Source organism: Schistocerca gregaria, chromosome 1 (genome assembly GCF_023897955.1).
Source record: "Schistocerca gregaria isolate iqSchGreg1 chromosome 1, iqSchGreg1.2, whole genome shotgun sequence".
NCBI lineage: Eukaryota > Metazoa > Arthropoda > Insecta > Orthoptera > Acrididae > Schistocerca > Schistocerca gregaria.
Window position 1 is genome coordinate 1028452231 of NC_064920.1, and position 19971 is coordinate 1028472201.

General features: G+C 42.2%; 1 protein-coding gene across 1 annotated transcript in view; it reads right to left on the bottom strand.

The window, feature by feature from the left end:
• Window positions 1-19971, bottom strand: part of LOC126285346 (protein D2-like) — an 81562-nt gene that overhangs the window by 24284 nt on the left and 37307 nt on the right. The window contains exon 2 of the mRNA XM_049984699.1: window positions 10177-10269. Coding sequence (XP_049840656.1) covers window positions 10177-10269 — 93 coding nt within the window. The remainder of the gene's footprint in view (window positions 1-10176; window positions 10270-19971) is intronic.

Below are 19971 nucleotides of genomic sequence, written 5' to 3' on the forward strand. Positions count from 1 at the left end.
CGACCCGCCACTAATTCCTCCCCTGTGCTAGCCAGCCTCTTCATCTTAGAATAGCATTTGCAACTTACGTCCCAATTATTTGCTGGATGTGTTCTGATTTGTTTTCCTCTACAGTTTTTACCATCTACAGCTCCCTTTAAAACCACGAAAGTTATTCCCTGATGTCTTAACAGCATCTTGTCCCTTCTTCTAGTCACTGTTTTCGCTATATTCCTTTCATTGCCGATTCTCAGGAGAATCTCCTCATTCCTTACCTTACCAGTCACCTAATTTTCAACATCCTTCAGTAGCACCACGTCTCAACTGCTTCGATTCTCTTGAATTCTGGTTTTCCTACAGCACATGTTCCACCACCATACAATGCTGTGCATCAAATTAAGGACTGTGTTTGATACGAGCAGACTTATCTTGACCGGGAATGTCGTTTTTGCGGTGCTAGTCTTCTTTTTATGTCCTCCATGCCCCGTCTATCACGGGCTATTTTGCTGCCTAGGTAGCAGAATGCCTTAACTTTATCGACTTCGTGATCCGCAGTCCTGATGTTAAGTTTGTCACTGTTCTCATTTCTGCTACTCTTCAATATTTTCGTCTTTCTTTGATTTACTCCCAATCCATATTCTGTACTCATTAGACTGATCATACTATTCAGCATATCCTGTAACTCTACTTGACTTTCGCTGAGCATAACAACGCCATCAGCGAATCTTATCATTGATATCCGTTCACCTTGAATTGTAATTCAACTCTTGTAACTTCCTTTTATTTCCATCAATGCTTTTTCGATGTATGGATTAAACTGTAAGGACGAAAGACTACATCCCTGTCTAACACTCTTTTTAATCCAAGCACTTCGTTCCTCGTCTTCCACTCTTACTGTTCCCCCTTCGTTCTTGTCCATATTGTACATTACTCGTCTTTCCCTATACTTCACCCGCGTTTTCTCAGAATTTCAAACATCTTGAACCATTTGACATTGTCGAACGCTTTTTCCAGGTCGACAAATTATATGAACGTGTCTATTTTTCTTCAGCCACGACGTCAGAATTGACTCTTTACCTTTCTTAAGGGCAAACAGATCATCACCTAACACATACTCAGTTTTCTTTTCTATGCTTCTGTGGATTATTCTTGTAAGGAACTTGGATGCATGAGCTATTAAGCTCATTGTTAGATATTGTCGCACTTGTCGACTCTTGCAGACGTCTGAAATGTGTGGATGATATTTTTCCGAAAGTCAGGTGATACACCACCAGACTCATACAGTCTACATACCAACACGAATAGCCGTTTTGTTGCCACTTCTTCCAATAATTCTGATGGAGTATCACCAATACCTTCTGCCTCATTCGATCTTAATACTTCCAAAGCTCTTTTAAATTTTGATTTTAATACAGAATCCTCTATCTCTTCCTTTGACTTCTGTTTCTGTTTCTATCATGTCATCAGATAAGTCATCCCCTTCACATGTTTGCTGTTCTGGCATTAAACTGATTCGGGTCATTCTGTTGGCCATGTTGGTTTTTTATTTGGACGTTAAGGTGATTCAGGTCGTTCTACTGGCCTTGTTGTTTGTTATTTTGACGGTAAACTGTTCGGGTCTTCTACTGGCCGCGTCTGGCCGATGCCTTTGTGTGAATCAGCAGCCTGGCGATAAGAATCTGAGAAAAATACTCATGTAATGGTAAAAGCCCATCAGTTTCAGCAGGCTTATGTGTTCAATTATTATTAAAATTTAAGTGTGTGTTGTCTCCTGTATTTAAGTGCCTCTTAATATTTATCTTCTTTTGATATCTACTGACAGGCTAATGTACTCATTTGAATATCCTCATGCTTCTGATATATTCAGTAGCTGTGTGATTTAAGTTTTGTTGTGTGTATACGTCTTAGAATATGTCATTAAACTTTTTGGCGCTTCGGTCGAAATTGAGCTGTTTCATAATTATCTAATTTTTATCATTCAGACCCTTCGCTTGCCTGCGATTTCGTCGCTCGTTAATGTACTTGGTTAAACCCTGAGTCTGCAGCACAGAAGTGTACTTGTTAAATTTTCCGCTTCATGTGATTATGTATATTACTGCAAAGTGCTGCTTCACAACCATATGTGTAAAGTCAAAAATCAAAAGTCTGCTTCACATACGCATACATTAGTTTAAATTGTCTTGTGACTATGATTATGTCTACTACTGATACAGACATTTCTCATTAGTTCTTTAACAGTTCTGTAAGTAAATATACAATTTCGTCCGTCAGTTTTATTGTAAAATCGGCTTTTTATGTTATTGAGTTTGTTGGTGTTAAAGCCTGCTTCACAGACGTGTACATTGTTTTATATGCTCATCAAATAGCAACTCATTTTGGCTGCTTCACAGCCGGATATGTAAAATTTTAATACTAATTGATCCTATTCGGGGTCTATTTTATTTTTCACAAGAATCTGCTCACAGAGGGGTACGTTAATTCACATTACTGCTTTCCCTGAATCTCCAAACGAGTTGGATAACATTGTTTTACTTACCTTATCAGCTGTGTATGGAAATTTTTAAAACAAATTTTGGTATTTACCAATGCTACTGTCTACGCTCTATCCTGCCGGCTTGACAGACGTGTGTATAATTTCCTGTATCAGCTAATTTTCATAAATTTTGGATATTTCTCAGACCCTAACGTTTTGTTTTCAGACTTAGTCTCTGGGGTGAAGTAGTATCACTTGCTTCTATAGTTAAAAATCGCCCTTAGGGGTAAATAAATAAATAAATTTACTTCTAATATTATTTTATTTTCACTCAGCACTTTACTACTCCCAGATCATAGCTTCCTACCAGCGAGTTTATTTAACAAAAAAGCAACTACTGTAATATAATCATGTAATTTTTAATCCAGAACTTCTTATTTATAAACGTGGTCTTCACATTTAGTAACAAGCGTACTGGTAATTACAGAAGGGAGAGGGAGAAAAATAATTGCTGATGGTGCTGTTTGTGTACTCCTTACTGTAATATTGTGAGATAAGACATTTTTGCAAGTACAGACGTATACTCTTAAATGATTGTGAATTTTTTAAGAAATACAATTTCCTGGCATATTTTTCGGGAAATTAGTAACAAACCGAACTCCAGTCTGTAGTGGATCCACGACCATTCAGATGGTTCAGATGGCTCTGAGCACTATGGGACTTTAACATCTGAGGTCATCAGTCCCCTAGAACTTAGAACTACGTAAACTTAACTAACCTAAGGATATCACACACACCCATACCCGAGGCAAGATTCGAACCTGCGACCGTAGCGATCGCGCGGTTCCAGACTGTAGTGCCTAGAACCGCTCGGCCACCCAGGCCGGCATGACGATTCACTCAGATATAAACACATTTTGTCTCACACAGGTCGATGGCAGACAGATTCGATTGTCAAGTACCATGCGTCCTAGGTGAGTGAATGTGATAGTAATCTGCCCGTAGCCGGCGGTCATTGGGCATATCGTGGTTGAAATGACCAGGAAAAGTATCCCGTGATGCCGTTTCAGCTGAAAGTGTGCTCACCGCAGCGGGTTGAAACTCAATAGAACAGTATATGGATAGGTGATGTTACTGCCCAGGATTCAACAAGTTTGTGAGGTGCCGAAAATCCCACACTGCATTGTAGTGAGGACTGCGTGTGCTAATTATTGTTACAGCGTGCGGTGGAGTACAAAAGAATTTACGTGTGTTCTGTTTTCTTAACCGTGACTAGATGCGTAACACGAAAGTAGTTTCTGCCTCACATTGTGTATAACCAGAATACATAGCTCAAATATTATAAGATACCTTGACATTGGTTAACATTATTGAGCAGCAGCATTCAGGTTAGAAATGACTCCCGAAAAATTTAAGCTCTATTAGCACTTATCTATTAGATTGCTGCCACATAAAATTAGAACTCTGGCTGCTATGCGGTTATCAACAATTGACGGAATTTAATCGGAAGTGTTTAGAGTCTCAACCTTCATTTTTCTTGGCTCTAAAACTGTCCATAAAAGGAAACCGATATTATAAGGCAATAACATAATTTTTTATCAATAACGGTAAAACATGAAATAAAACATGAGTACTGAAAAGAACATGGACTGTAAACGATGTGTTATGTACCTTCTTACATGTTTCAGTTTAGCAACCGTGGCTCTGGCTGTAAAGGCGATTTTGGAGCAAAAAAATGTTAGCTTAAGCTTACTTAACGTACTGTATTTTCTTTCGTTAATAGCAGAGATAATAGTGTGAGGTGGACCTATACTTAGGTACTAAGTATTGATCATGAACATGGAATGAAGATAAAATCCCCACACTTCTTGAAGTCAACTACATGATCCACTAGACCTAGCAACGGTTTCACAATAGAATGATTAACTTGTGAATTTTGCCATTACGACTGGTTAGAATTTGGAATGGATAAATAAATAAAAAGTGAGCGTATCGCATCGTTGGGCAGGAGGCCCCTATTCGGGTAAGTGCAAGTCTTATTTCATTGGACGCTTTATTGGGCGACTTGCGTGCCAGTGTTGAGGATGAAATCATGATGAGGACAACATAACACCCACCCCCGAACGGAGAAAATTTCTAACCCGGCCGGGAATCGAACCCGGGCCCGCTTGCATGGGAGACGAGCATGTTACCACACAGCTAAGCAGGCGGACATGGATAAACAAAATACATGGAACAAAAATGAGCTTCACTGTTAATAACTTAACCTGATACTGGAAAATGTATAAGCTAATTATCGTGTAAAAAGATATGCAACAGAATTCTAATAACCTAAAGACGCTTGCGGACAATAAGCACAGACTTCACCGCAACTGTTTCTACCCATACATTCATTCTAATTGTAAATACACTGTCTCACTAAAAAGCGAATCACGCAGAATGGCAGGAAGAAAATGAATGAAACTTCATTGATTGAAAGGATACGTGATGTTATTGCCGCGATTACAAAATAGAGTCCATTTACAAAGAAGTTTTCAGTATTTGGCCACTTACCAGTATGACATTGCACGACTTATGGTCTGGATGAATGCACTGATTTGATTGGAGAGGGTGTCATAATGTCCTCATGAGGAAAACTGGCCACAATTGTTGTAAATGGTCGTCAATATCCTGAATACTCCTATGGAGTTGATTTCGAGATGATCCTCCACATGTTCTGTGGGGGCAGATGCGGCGATTCTGTTTGCCACGGGAGTACCTCACCATGCAGATAGCTCGTAGTGTAGCCATGTGTGAATGAGTGCTGTCGCGTGAGGGATAGATATCACAGGAGGAAGTAGGATGTCCTTGACCGCTGTATCGTCAGAATTCCTGCAAACACGGTGACCCGTGATATGAAGTCATTTCCGATGGATCCCCATACCATGAGAAAAACCGCTATGCATCTCCAAAACATTGGAAGAATGGTGTCTCTGCTTAGGTCGCAGTCATCTCGCCGACGATCGCCATCTGCATCACGCAGAACCTAGATTCACCGCTGAACACAATGCGACGCCATTCATTAGCAGTAAATGCTTCCCAGCCAGAGCACCACTCTAACCCAGCCGTTTCTTTTGTGGTCTTGAATGGTTCAAATGGCTCTGAGCACAATGGGACTTAACATATGAGGTCATCTGTCCCCTAGAACTTAGAACTACGTAAACCTAACTAACCTAAGGACATCACACACATCCATGCCCGAGACAGGATTCGAACCTGCGACCGTAGCAGCAGCGCGGTTCCGGACTGAAGTTTGTGGTCTTAACAGCAGCCTGCTCATGAGACGGTAACTACCTATCCCGTTCCCTACTGGTAGTCCTAGAAGGCACAGAATGTTGCTGGGAGTCAATTATCTGTTCTCGGGTGGTAGGCGAAGACATACTTTGTGCACAGTACGGTGATTCTCCCTTCTGGTGATTACAGGTTGTAGACTGAAACCATAGCGACTATTACGTCTGACCTTACGTTCCCATGCAGTCTATGATCGAGGCACTGTCACACCCGAACGCACCACAAATCTGTATGTACACGATTCGATCAGCCAGCCAAATGGAGACCCACAATGAAGCCACTCTCAAACTCTCAGGTGCTGACAAAGCTATCTCACACGAGTACACGGCATTTCCGTGTCCTTGACAGTGACTACTCAACAACTGATTGTTCACGTCCCTTATATGCTCCACCAGGCCTGATAACAACACTAAACATTAACAACATTAATGCATTCTAGTGGGCGTTCTACCTGTCACAGAGAACTGCAACTGTAATCATTTACATATCCGCCATTAATGTGTATGTTTACGAAGTTACAATGACATTAGACCATGTCTTCTTAGTGCTCACTTTTTTGGCAGGCAGTGTGTAAGTGTATGCCGAAATTAATAAACATAAATTAGTTCATTGTGCATAACAATCCAAATCACACAATTAAGTTAAACGTACTGGAACTTATAAATCATATGAGACATTCTACATCATAGCAAGACATGGCAAATAAGGTCAATGGAACATACAAATAACTATCTGAGTTATGGCGACGGTGTCTCACAGTTCGATTCGGTGATACGACTAGTGCCTTCGTTACAAGCGATAAACTGTTTTGGAAGCTGGAAGAAACTTCCAAAAGGGGCATTTAACTATTACACAAAAGTGTAGACAGTAGCACTACTTTTATATATAGCAAAGGTATGTCTGGGAATAATTACAGGCTTTGACGTAAGAGCTGTTAGTCCTACAAGGACGGATTACATACCCCTCCAACAAATACCACGAAATTAGTGACAGGCGAAGCATGTAGTATGAGCTTGAAGTGGCAATATTTGCAGACACATAACAGGACACCGAGGTGGATCGTTACTTCTCGTTGCGGATAGAGAATTTAGTGGAACGAAGGTTTTACTCCGCGGCTGAGTGCGCGCTCATATGAACCTTCCTGGCAGATTAAAACTGTGCGTAAAGCACCTGGCCGCGAAAGACAGAGGTCTTGAGTTCGAGTCTCGGTCTGGCACACAGTTTTAATCTGCCAGGAAGTTTCAAATAATTTAGTAGCTTCACATAGTACCTCATGAACTTGACATTTGATTTTTGCACCAGCAATCCAAACACATGGTATACATACTCCGGCGTCTTTTTTAATCTTTTCCTCAGTCGGGAGACAACATATACATTGTCGAAAAAAGAAATTAGCACACTTGGGAAAAAGACGTCTATTTCTATTTGATGACGGCATATGCCACCTGAGTGATAGTAGATGCAATACCAGAATGCCATCTGTGTCCATCCTTTAACAGTAAATGTTCATGGCCAGAAGACTCAGTGAGGTGCAACAAACATGTGAAGCAAGCAGGCAACCATGCCACAGAGCCGCACTCGCCCTTCTTACAGCTAACTGACCGTAACTAAAAAGGGGTCAAATTGTGGCATTCCTCCGGCCGGGGTGGCCGAGCGGTTCTAATTGCTAGAGTCTGAAACTGCGCGACTGCTGTGGTTGTAGGTTCGAATCCTGCCTCGGGCATGGATGTGTGTGATGCCCTTAGGTTAGTTAGGTTTAAGTAGTTCTAAACTCTGTGGCACTGATGACCTTAGAAGTTAAGTCCCATAGTGCTCACAACCATTTGAACCATTTTTTGTGGCTTTCCGAGTGGCAGGATGGTCCTTTGGAGGAGAATTGCCGCACAAGTTATACGTGTTGCGTCAGTTGTGCAACGGTTAGTTAGGTTTAAGTAGTTCTAAACTCTGTGGCACTGATGACCTTAGAAGTTAAGTCCCATAGTGCTCACAACCATTTGAACCATTTTTTGTGGCTTTCCGAGTGGCAGGATGGTCCTTTGGAGGAGAATTGCCGAACAAGTTACACGTGTTGCGTCAGTTGTGCAACGATGCTGTTATCAGTGGTCCCGTGAAAATTGTCATGCCCATAGACGGGGTTCTGGAAGTCCACGTAACAGAGACGTCCGCCAGGATCGTCGTATTATAAGATCAGCTGTGGCAGATCGTACAGCTACCATAGCACAGAAAAGAGGGCTTCTGAGCCCAAACATGTCAACACTAATTGTTGCGAACTGATTGTTAGCAATGAGACTACAGGCACGCACAACTCTAGCCTGTCTTCCACTCATGACACATCATCGACGGGCACGATTCGACTAGTGCCGTCAGAGGTTCACTTGAAAGATGTAATGACATGCCGCGGTCTTCAGCGATAAAAGCAGATTTTGCAGGCGATGGTTGTTTGCTTGTACAATTCAGACCGGGTGAGCGCTGTCTCGTAGAGTGCATTCGTCCAAGAGAAATGGCCCCACCCCAAGCCTTATAATCTGTGGTGCGATAAGCTGTAACTCTCGTTCACCTTTTGTGTTTCTGGAATGGACGTTAACCAGCCCTCTGTAAGTGCATAGTGTTGTTAGACCCATTCTTTTGTCGTTTTCACAACAAGGAGTTTACATCTTGTTCTCACAGGATAATCCTCACCAACACACTAAGCGTGAAACTCACCGTGCTGTGCAAGATGTGCAGCACGATCTCCGGACTTGTCTCTAATCGAACTCGTGTGGGACACGATGGGACGAGAAGTGACTTGTGCCACTCGTCAACCAACAATTACTCTTATACATCTATGTGGACAGGGCCAGCAGGTGTGGCATAACGTAGGCCTATCCCGGGACAGTGTTCTTCATCTGTATGTTCGATTCGATGCCAGAGTCAGCGCCCCCTTTGCCAACAGAGAAGGGTACACCACATAATAATGTTGACTGATTCAGCATAGACTGATACTTGACACCTCATAGGCGCTTGTGCTATTGATCTGCTAACGAAATCATTTCATGTACTCCGTATCCACTGTTGCAACAATAAATCCTGAGTGAATTGAAAACCTCTATAAGTATATACTAATCTTTTAGATTCTTTGGTTTGCAGTTTTGTGTAATCTTCCTATATAGCGGAATTATTACGGATTCTCTGACAAAACGATTTTGTTTCGAACAACAGGCTGTACAACGAAAAAATTAGTGGTCTGCAAAACAAACTAACGATTAAAGTAAAAACAAAAATAACAATACCAACAACAAACAATATTTCAGCTTAGTTATCAAGTCACTGTTGTTCATACATTTAACATTTTCAGATGTTGAGTTAGGCGCTGAATCCGTCCTGGGAGTGGGGACATAGAATTTATTTTCTCCAAAGATCTTTCTACAAATACGGCCGAGCAAGAACATTACATTCTCTGTTTATATGTACGATCATCAGATACAAAACCACGTAGTTAGTAAAAGCTACAATTTAATAAGTGCTTCTCACGAACCGTTGACATTATTTGCGCAACACAAAACACAATAAAAATGAAAACTTTGAACATAGCAGCTAAGGTTCAGTGACCGTATCAGAATTGTATTGGAACAAATAAGCCCTCGGTCACAAATATTAAGTCAAAATTGACCAGGTTTCGACGCTACTATGAGCGTCGTCTTCAGAATTAGACTAACTGTTCTAAAACATATTAGGTACATATAGTACATTAATAAAATTAGAGTTTGTACTGACTGGAAAAGATGCAGTACTTACAAGTCACATATTAAAAAATCTGAGCCGGAAAGGCGACGTCTTGAACAGTTGTAAGATGGCGGGCCGCTAAGGGCTGCTCGTATTGTCAACAAGAGTTGCAACGAGACTGAGGTGCCCACTTTCTAAGATTTTTTAATATGTGACTTGTAAGTACTGCATCTTTTCCCGTCAGTACAAACTTTAATTTTATTAATGTACTATATATACCTAATGTTTTAGTACAGTTAGTCTAATTCTGAAGGCGACGCTCATAGTAGCGTCGAAACCTGGTCAATTTTGACTTAATATTTCTAACCGAGGGCTTATTTGTTCCAATTTGTTGAGAACTGCTTGTTGTTTTCTGCTCGGTCTTCGTAGTTAAAGTCTTGCTATCTAATCTACGACAGTCGTATGAGCTGTCGTCGTGTTGCTCAAGGACATCGGTCACTTTCTTGAAGAGATTGCAGAATGACCAGCGCGCTAGTCACACATCTGGCTTGCCACATCGGGAACAAACTGTGCACCAGTTCAAACCACTTAGTGGTGCCTTATCAGGGCCAGCTTCTATTTACAGAGCAGTAAGACTGACAATAACAGGCCGCGACGCGGCAGGATGTTGACGGAGTGAAGATCCTACTGACCGGGATGTTAGCGACGATCCAGTGCAGCCAGAATCTGCCCGGCCCGTGGCCCGGGACGTCGGGGTCCACCATGATCAGCGTGTAGAGCGAGTCCTGCAACACGGGTGATCGCCGATCAGAACACGAAGCGGAACACTGATGATGTCAAGATCACTATCGGCGCAGCAGTGGCTTTGCTGCAAAAGTAATAGAGAAGTAAATAGCCGAAACACTATTGACCGTTACTATACCAACATGAATGTGAAGTGATTTATAGGAAATGAGGGCCACAACTACAAGCCATAATCTCATATTTCCCACCCAGAAAATTAAGATCAGCAGCTTAATCTTTTGGAAACCTTTGAAATCAATAAACGTCTGACACGCAGTCCTTATTTAATATTAAATGACCCAAAAACGAATTGGCTTTTATGGGCTGCACTGCAGAGAGGGTTTGCGGAAGCTTATGCTTTTAATCATTTTATGGCGTCGATTACCGTCGGTTATAAGACCACCATTATCATAGAGTGGCATGGTGATGGTAGTGGACCACCGAAAGTGGTCGCAGTTAAATAATAACTACAGACGCACATCTAACGGTGCTATTTATTGTTTCACGTCGTGATTTAGGTTCTCCGTTGTTTCCCCTCAATTACTATAGGCCAAGTCATGGTTGGTTCCCATCATGGGTACTAGAATATGCGGAAGAGATCACAAGGTGTATGCGGAATAGCAAACAGTGCCGCTGACGTCAGAGTGAACCTAACCAACGCTCAGTAGCTCGCAATTTCAATATAATACTGTGTTGTAATTGTGTTTATGAGCGAAAACAAAGTTGTTTGCGGCAGTGTGAAATTTTATTAGTGGTTGGTGACTAAGTACTGAGTTACCCCGTATCGGTGACTGAGGAATTTTTTAGAGTAAGTTTGTAAGTGAAAATAATGGTTTTCAGCACAATCGGTAGTTGTACTAACCACAGCAGACCTGTAAGCAACTCAGGAATTAAGTTTCATATATTCCCTAAAAGTAATGAGACGAAATGGAAATAGATAAATGCCTGTAAATCTTCAGATGCTTTACAGCTGAAAATACTCGTGTTTGTTCAATACGTTTTACTGATTCGGATCATGAAAAAAAATTGAAAAATGAATTGCTGAAAATTTCTTCAAAACGTAGGTTGAACACGATGCTGTTACCACTCTAACTCTGGCTTCTTGCGGTGCTGATTTAGGGTGTAGTAATGAGCCTAGTAATGAGAGAAATATTGTGGCCGAAAAACGATGCTGCCGTAAAGAAGTATAACATATTTTGCAGGTGTATATACTACCAACTAATGAAGAAATTACTACTAGACAGAAAGTTAACCGTGAAAACAAACACTGTCGTAAATGCGAGAGAAATCTTGTCACATAGTGTATGCAAGAATAAATAAAATGACACTATAAGTGCTAATATATTAGTGGAAACTCGAGAGACGACTGTTACTTCTCAGAAGCAATACTTATCTGCAAGAAAGTGATTGCGACAGCAAGGAAGTTGAAGAGATTGTTTCAGACCTGGCAGAATTCTTTGAGAATTGCACTGACTGCGAAGAGGAAAATGTTCCAGGTGTGAAGAAAAATGTTGCGCTCTTAGACATGATTGTAGGATATGTTACTCATAGAGTAAAAAGCAAACACCCCCAGTTAGCACATTTCTATGCTAAACTAACTGATCAAGTAAATATTTCAGAAAAGAACTGCCTTCAAACAATTTCAAGAAGATCTTTAATGAAGTCAACCGGAAGATTTGCGCGATTCGCTTTGAAAATGTAAAGACGATTTCAAAAATTCCGCGTCAATGCGAGAGAAATCTAAACTAAAAGTTTTCATAAGGTTAAGGGGCATCATAAATGCGTACTATTCCTGGATGGAGAATTTTGTTGCAATATGCTTCATAAGAACGCGCCCTTTCATCAAAATAAAGCTGTCAACAAGTAAAAAAAAATTGAAAGGTAGTAAGTGAACTGAGAGCGGACAAAGTCAAAAACTGAAAAAATGAAAACAGTTGTATTATAATTTTCCAGAATAGAAAATCTGTTAATACAGTTAAGAGTTTAAAATGATATCGCTACTACAGGTCTATGTGGTCTACGTTTGTGTGAGCCTCTTCCCACAGAAAAGTAAACCGTGACGTCCGGGATGGTGAAAGAGGTTGCCGCCCTTCGGAAGCTTTACATTAACTTTTCATCGTCTATAGAAGAATAGTCTAATTAATATAAATCTCCTACCTCCATGAACCATGGACCTTGCCGTTGGTGGGGAGGCTTGCGTGCCTCTGCGATACAGATAGCCGTACCGTAGGTGCAACCACAACGGAGGGGTATTTGTTGAGAGGCCACACAAACGTGTGGTTCCTGAAGAGGGGCAACAGCCTTTGCAGTAGTTGCAGGGGAAACAGTCTGGATGACTGACTGATCTGGCCTTGTAACACTAACCAAAACGGCCTTGCTGTGCTGGTACTGCGAACGGCTGAAAGCAAAGGGAAACAACGGCCGTAATTTTTCCCTAGGGCATGCAGCTCTACTGTATGGTTAAATGATGATGGCGTCCTCATGGTTAAAATATTCCGGAGGTAAAATAGTCCCTCATTCGGATCTCCGGGCGGGGACTACTCGAGAGAATGTCATTATCAGGAGACAGAAAACTGGCGTTCTATGGATCGGAGCGTGGAATGTCAGATCCCTTAAACGGGCACGTAGGTTCGAAAATTTAAAAACAGAAATGGATAGGTTAAAGTTAGATATAGTGGGAATTAGTGAAGATAGAAAAGAAGCCCACGCCTACCACAGTAGTACAAGTTTATATGCCAACAAGCTCTGCAGATGACGAATAAATTGAATAAATGTATGATGAAATAAAAGAAATTATTCAGATAGTGAAGGGAGATGAAAATTTAATAGTCGTGGGTGACTGGAATTCGTCAGTGGGAAAAGGGAGAGAAGGAAACGTAGTAGGTGAATGTGGATTGGCGGTAAGAAACGAAAGATGAAGCCGCCTGGTAGAATTTTAAACAGAGCACAACCTAATCATACCTAACACTTGGTTCAAGAATCATAAAAGAAGGTTGTATACATGGAATAATCATGGAAATACTAGAAGGTATCAGATTATATAATGGTAAGACAGAGATTTAGGAACCAGGTTTTAAATTGTAAGACATTTCCAGAGGCAGATGTGGACTCTGAACACAATCTATTGGTTATGAACTATAGATTAAAACTGAAGAAACTGCAAAAAGGTGGGAATTTAAGGAAATGGGGCCTGGATAAACTGAAAGAACCCGAGGTTGTACAGAGTTTCAGGGAGAACATAAGGGAACAATTGACAGGAATGGGGTAAAGAAATACAGTAGAAGAAGAATGGGTAGCTTTGAGAGATGAAGTAGTGAAGGCAGTAGAGGATCAAGTAGGTAAAAAGACGAGGGCTAGTATAAATCCTTGGGTAACAGAAGAAATATGGAATTTAAATAATGAAAGGAAAAAATATAAAAATGCAGTAAATGAAGCAGGCAAAAAGGAACAAACGTCTCAAAAATAAGATCGACAGAAAGTGCAAAATGGCTAAGCAGGGATGGCTAGAGGACAAATGTAAGGATGTAGAGGCTTATCTCACAAGGGGAAAGATAGATACTGCCTACAGGAAAACTAAAGAGACCTTTGGAGAAAAGAGAACCACTTGTATGAATATCAAGAGCTCAGATGGAAACCCGGTTCTAAGCAAAGAAAGGAAAGCAGAAAGGTGGAAGGAGTATGTAGAGGGTCTATACAAGGGAGATGTAGTTGAGGACAATATTACGGAAATGGAAGAGGATGTAGATGAAGATGAAATAGGAGATACGATACTACGTGAAGAGTTTCACAGAGCACTGAAAGACCTGAGTCGAAACAAGGCCCCGGGAGTAGACAACATTCCATTAGAACTACTGACAGCCTTGGCAGAGCCAGTCCTGACAAAACTCCACCATCTGGTGAGCAAGATATATGAGACAGGCGAAATACCCTCAGACTTCAAGAAGAATATAATAATTCCAATCCCAAAGAGAGCAGGTGTTGACAGATGTGAAAATTACCGAGCTATCAGTTTAATACGTCACAGCTGCAAAATACTAACACGGATTCTTTACAGACGAATGGAAAAACTAGTAGAAGCCGACCTCGGGGAAGATCAGTTTGGATTCAGTAGAAATGTTGGAACACGTGATGCAATACTGCCCCTACGACTTATCTTAGAAGCTAGATTAAGGAAAGGCAAACCTATGTTCCTAGCATTTGTAGACTTAGAGAAAGCTTTTGACAATGTTGACTGGAATACTCACTTTGAAATTCTGAAGGTGGCAGGGGTAAAATACAGGGAGCGAAAAGCTATGTACAATATGTACAGAAAGCAGAAGGCAGTTATGAGAGTCGAGGGACATGAAAGGGAAACATGGTTGGGAAGGGAGTGAGACAGTGATGTAGCCTCTCCCCGATGTTGTTCAATCTGTATATTGAGCAAGCAGTAAAGGAAACAAAAGAAAAATTCGGAGTAGGTATTAAAATCCATGGAGAAGAAATAAACACTTTAAGGTTCACCGATGACATTGTAATTCTTTCAGGGGCAGCAAACGACTTGGAAGAGCAGTTGACTGGAATGGATAGTGTCTTGAAAGGAGGATATAAGATGAGCATTAACAAAAGCAAAACAAGGATAATGGAGTGTAGTCGAATTCAGTCGGGTGATGCTGAGGGAATTAGCTTAGGAAATGAGACACTTAAAGTAGTAAAGTAGTTCTGCTACTTGGGGAGCAAAATAACTGATGTGGTCGAAGTATAGAGGATATAAAATGCAGACTGGCAATGGGGAGGAAAGCGTTTCTGAAGAAGAAAATTTGTTAACATCGAGAATAGATTTAAATGTCAGGAAGTCGTTTCTGAATGTATTTGTATGGAGTGTAGCCATGTATGGAAGTGAAACATGGACGATAAATAGTTTGGACAAGAAGAGAATAGAAGCTTTCGAAATGTGGTGCTACAGAAGAATGCTGAAGACTAGATGGATATACACTCCTGGAAATTGAAATAAGAACACCGTGAATTCATTGTCCCAGGAAGGGGAAACTTTATTGACACATTCCTGGGGTCAGATACATCACATGATCACACTGACAAAACCACAGGCACATAGACACAGCCAACAGAGCATGCACAATGTCGGCACTAGTACAGTGTATATCCACCTTTCGCAGCAATGCAGGCTGCTATTCTCCCATGGAGAAGATAGTAGAGATGCTGGATGTAGTCCTGTGGAACGGCTTGCCATGCCATTTCCACCTGGCGCCTCAGTTGGACCAGCGTTCGTCCTAGACGTGCAGACCGCGTGAGACGACGCTTCATCCAGTCCCAAACATGCTCAATGGGGGACAGATCCGGAGATCTTGCTGGCCAGGGTAGTTGACTTACACCTTCTAGAGCACGTTGGGTGGCACGGGATACATGCGGACGTGCATTGTGCTGTTGGAACAGCAAGTTCCCTTGCCGGTCTAGGAATGGTAGAACGATGGGTTCGATAACGGTTTGGATGTACCGTGCACTATTCAGTGTCCCCTCAACGATCACCAGAGGTGTACGGCCATTGTAGGAGATCGCTCTCCACACCATGATGCCGGGTGTTGGCCCTGTGTGCCTCGGTCGTATGCAGTCCTGATTGTGGCGCTCATCTGCAAGGCGCCAAACACGCATACGACCATCATTGGCACCAAGGCAGAAGCGACTCTCATCGCTGAAGACGACACGTCTCCATTCGTCCCTCCATTCACGCTTGTCGCGACACCACTGGAGGTGGGCTGCACGATGTTGGGGCGTGAGCGGAAGACGGCCTAACGGTGTGCGGGACCGTAGCCCAGCTTCATGGAGACGGTTGCGAATGGTCCTCGCCGATACCCCAGGAGCAACAGTGTCCCTAATTTGCTGGGAAGTGGCGGTGCGGTCCCCTACGGCACTGCGTAGGATCCTACGGTCTTGGCGTGCATCCGTGCGTCGCTGCGGTCCGGTCCCAGGTCGACGGGCACGTGCACCTTCCGCCGACAACTGGCGACAACATCGATATACTGTGGAGACCTCACGCCCCACATGTTGAGCAATTCGGCGGTACGTCCACCCGGCCTCCCGCATACCCACTATACACCCTCGCTCAAAGTCCGTCAACTGCACATACGGTTCACGTCCACGCTGTCGCGACATGCTACCAGTGTTAAAGACTGCGATGGAGCTCCGTATGCCACGGGAAACTGGCTGACACTGACGGCGGCGGTGCACAAATGCTGCGCAGCTAACGCCATTCGACGGCCAACACCGCGGTTCCTGGTGTGTCCGCTGTGCTGTGCGTGTGATCATTGCTTGTACAGCCCTCTCGCAGTGTCCGGAGCAAGTATGGTGGGTCTGACACACCGTTGTCAATGTGTTCTTTTTTTCCATTTCCAGGAGTGTATCACATAACTAATGAGGAAGTATTGAATAGGATTGGGGAGAAGTTTGTGGCACTACTTGATTAGAAGAAGGGATTGGTTGATAGAAATGTTCTGCGGCATCAAGGGATCACCAGTTTAGTATTGAAGGGCAGCGTGGAGGATAAAAATCGTAGAGGGAGACCAAGCGATGAATACACTATACAGATTCAGAAGGATGTAGGTTGCAGTAGGTACTGGGAGATGAAGAAGCTTGCACAGGACAGAGTAGCATGGAGAGCTGCATCAAACCAGTCTCAGGACGGGAGACCAGAACAACAACAACAATATAAATCTTCATTATAATAACAATAAAACACTATAACTCGGAAAATCTCGATTATTTTAAAATTTGTGTATGAGTTAAGCAAGTGTACGCCGTGTTCCTACAAGTTTAAATAAAATGCGGAGTGGGGTGAGAATTCCCGGTGACATCACAATTTACAGCCCGTGTGTGCGTGACCATTGCCGTGTATTCTCGTAGCCATGGATCCTACTATAAGGCCAGAACTATCCCATCTTCTTCAATCTAGACCTGTAAATTTGTAAATGCTTGTAGATATAAGGTAAGTAATTTTTGTTATAGTTAAATTGCAATACATGGCATGTCCAGTACCCTTGTCAAAAAAAAAAATTATCTCATTCCTCATGGGACCGAATAACTATTTCACGGTTCACTATTGCTCTACAATTCTAACAAAGTAGCGAGCTTACTCAGGATGGGCCGGCCGGTGTGGCCGTCCTGTTCTAGGCGCTACAGTCTGGAACCGAGTGACCTCTACGGTCGCAGGTTCGAATCCTGCCTAGGACATGGATGTGTGTGATGTCCTTAGGTTAGTTAGGTTTAAGTAGTTCTGAGTTCTAGGTGACTGATGACCTCAGCAGTTAAGTCCCATAGTGCTCAGAGCCATTTACTCAGGATGGGCGAAGCTAGGAAAGAAAGAGTAGTTTGACACAGGCGGAGAAATGCCTCTTCATGTCAAATGCTAACATGAAATTGACGGAGAAGTTCCTGGAAGCCTGCAACACAGCACGGTGTGCGAGTCAAACGTGGATCTTGGCAGCATCAGAGAAGGATTAAAAGTAAATGGAATGCTATTTTGTCGAAAATTGATACGATGAGCAGTGGCTAAGTGAAAATACAAGATAATTCCAAAAATAAAGAAAAAACAACCAGCCACCAATAATAATGCTTTTTATTAGGAATGAATAACGCCGTCACCGGTTTCGAACCGATAGGTTCATCAAATGGTTCAAATTACTCTGAGCACTATTGGGCTTAACATTTGAGGTCAGCAGTCCCCTAAAACTTAGAACTACTTAAGCCTAACTAACCTAAGGACATTACACACATCCGTGCCCGAGGCCGGATTCGAACCTGCGACTGTAGCAGTCGCGCTTTTCCAGACTGAAGCGCTCGGCCACCTCGGAGTGCTAAGTTCATCATCAGACAGCTGTTCACACTTAAAAATACATTACGCTGTGCATATGATATTCGCTGATTGAGACGGACATATCTTGGGTGGTAGTGCTGTCGAAATTGCTGCGTCTTTGCAATTACTCTATTGACTGTATTCGAAAATTTAAAATTATGTGACTAATTCTACATGTCGCTATCATCTGTGTAGAATGGCCTGATTATAAATTGTTTCACGTATTCTGGTTTCTTCTGGCCCTCGGTTAGAGTACTTGTGAACATACATGTGCATGCACCACCAATCTCTATGCTCCCTCCTCCCTGCTTTTCCTTTTCGTGTGTGATTCCGAAACATTCTGTCTTTATCTACTTCAGTTTTCCGCGAATTTCCTTACAGTATCTGCAGTGATACATATGTAGCCTACTCACCGATGAGCCAAAACATTATGACCACTGCCCATAGCGAGGTTGCGCTGAAGGGCACGTGACTCGGTGAGAGACGTACGACGTGCGACAATGAGTAATGAGTAATGAGACTGATGTTGGGAAAAAAATGTTGCCTACCCTTTTAGTCACGTTTAGTGTTGTCTCCTTCAAAGTAGTTCGCTTCTGATTGCACACACTTTTTCCAGCGCTTCTGCCATTGATGGTAACATTTTTCGAACTCATCTTCTGTAATATTCTCCAAGACCCTCGTCACAGCTTTTTGGACATCTTGTGTTGTTTGAAAATGGTGTCCCTTGACCGCCGTTTTGACTCTTAGAAACAGAAAAAAGTCGCACGGAGCGATATCTGCTAAATAAGGTGGCTGTAGCAGTACTAAAATTTGTTTTGAAGTTAAAAATTGCTTTATTGACAGAGCAGTACGGGATGGCTCATTATCGTGATGCAGAATCCAATTATCAGCAATGTTGGCACGGACACGAAGAACACTTTTACAAAGTCTTTCTAAAATTCCTTTGTAATAACATTGGTTAACTGTTTGTCCAGGAGGCACCCACTCTTCATCAACAATTCCCTTGGAATCAAAGAAACACCCAAGCATGCATTTCACTGCTGACATTGACATGCGAACTTTTTTTGGTTTGGGTGATCCCTTTGAGCACCATTGCGAACTCTGGCGTTTTGTCTCTGGATCGTACTAAAAAAAACAACTTTCATCACCAGTGATAACACGGCTCAACAATTCTGGACTGATCTCCGTTTGCTCTAACAGATCGGCTGCCACATTTTTCCGCGTTTCTCGCTGTTGTGGTGTGAGATTTTTTGGGGACCATTTTTTGTACAAATCTTTCTCATACCAAGATCTTCAGTTATTATTAGACGAACCGTTTCTCAACTGATTTTCAGTTCTTCTGCAATCATTTTCACGGATAATGTTCGAGGAGATGGTACTAGTTCACGCACCCTGGCCAAGTTGACATTCGTCCGTGAGGTTGATGGGTCATCCACTGTGGTCTTCATTTTCAACATTCGTTCTGCATTCACTAAACATTTTATGCCAACGAAAAACTTGAGCTCTTAACATAACCTTCTCCCCAAAAGCCTTCTGAAGCTTACCGTAAGTTGTCATCGCATTTTCACCCAATTTAACGCAAAAAGAAATGACATACCGTAGCGCAATGTTATACAGTTCCATTTCCGTGACGACAGACACAAACACGTGTGAACTTATTACAGCAAAACTCACGACTGACCAGTTGCATCGATGTGCTGCTTGGACTAGAAGTATCTTATACAGTGTGTTACAAAAAGGTACAGCCAAACGTTCAGGAAACATTCCTCACACACAAAGAAAGAAAATATGTTATGTGGGCATGTGTCCGGAAACGCTTACTTTCCATGTTAGAGCTCATTTTATTACTTCTCTTCAAATC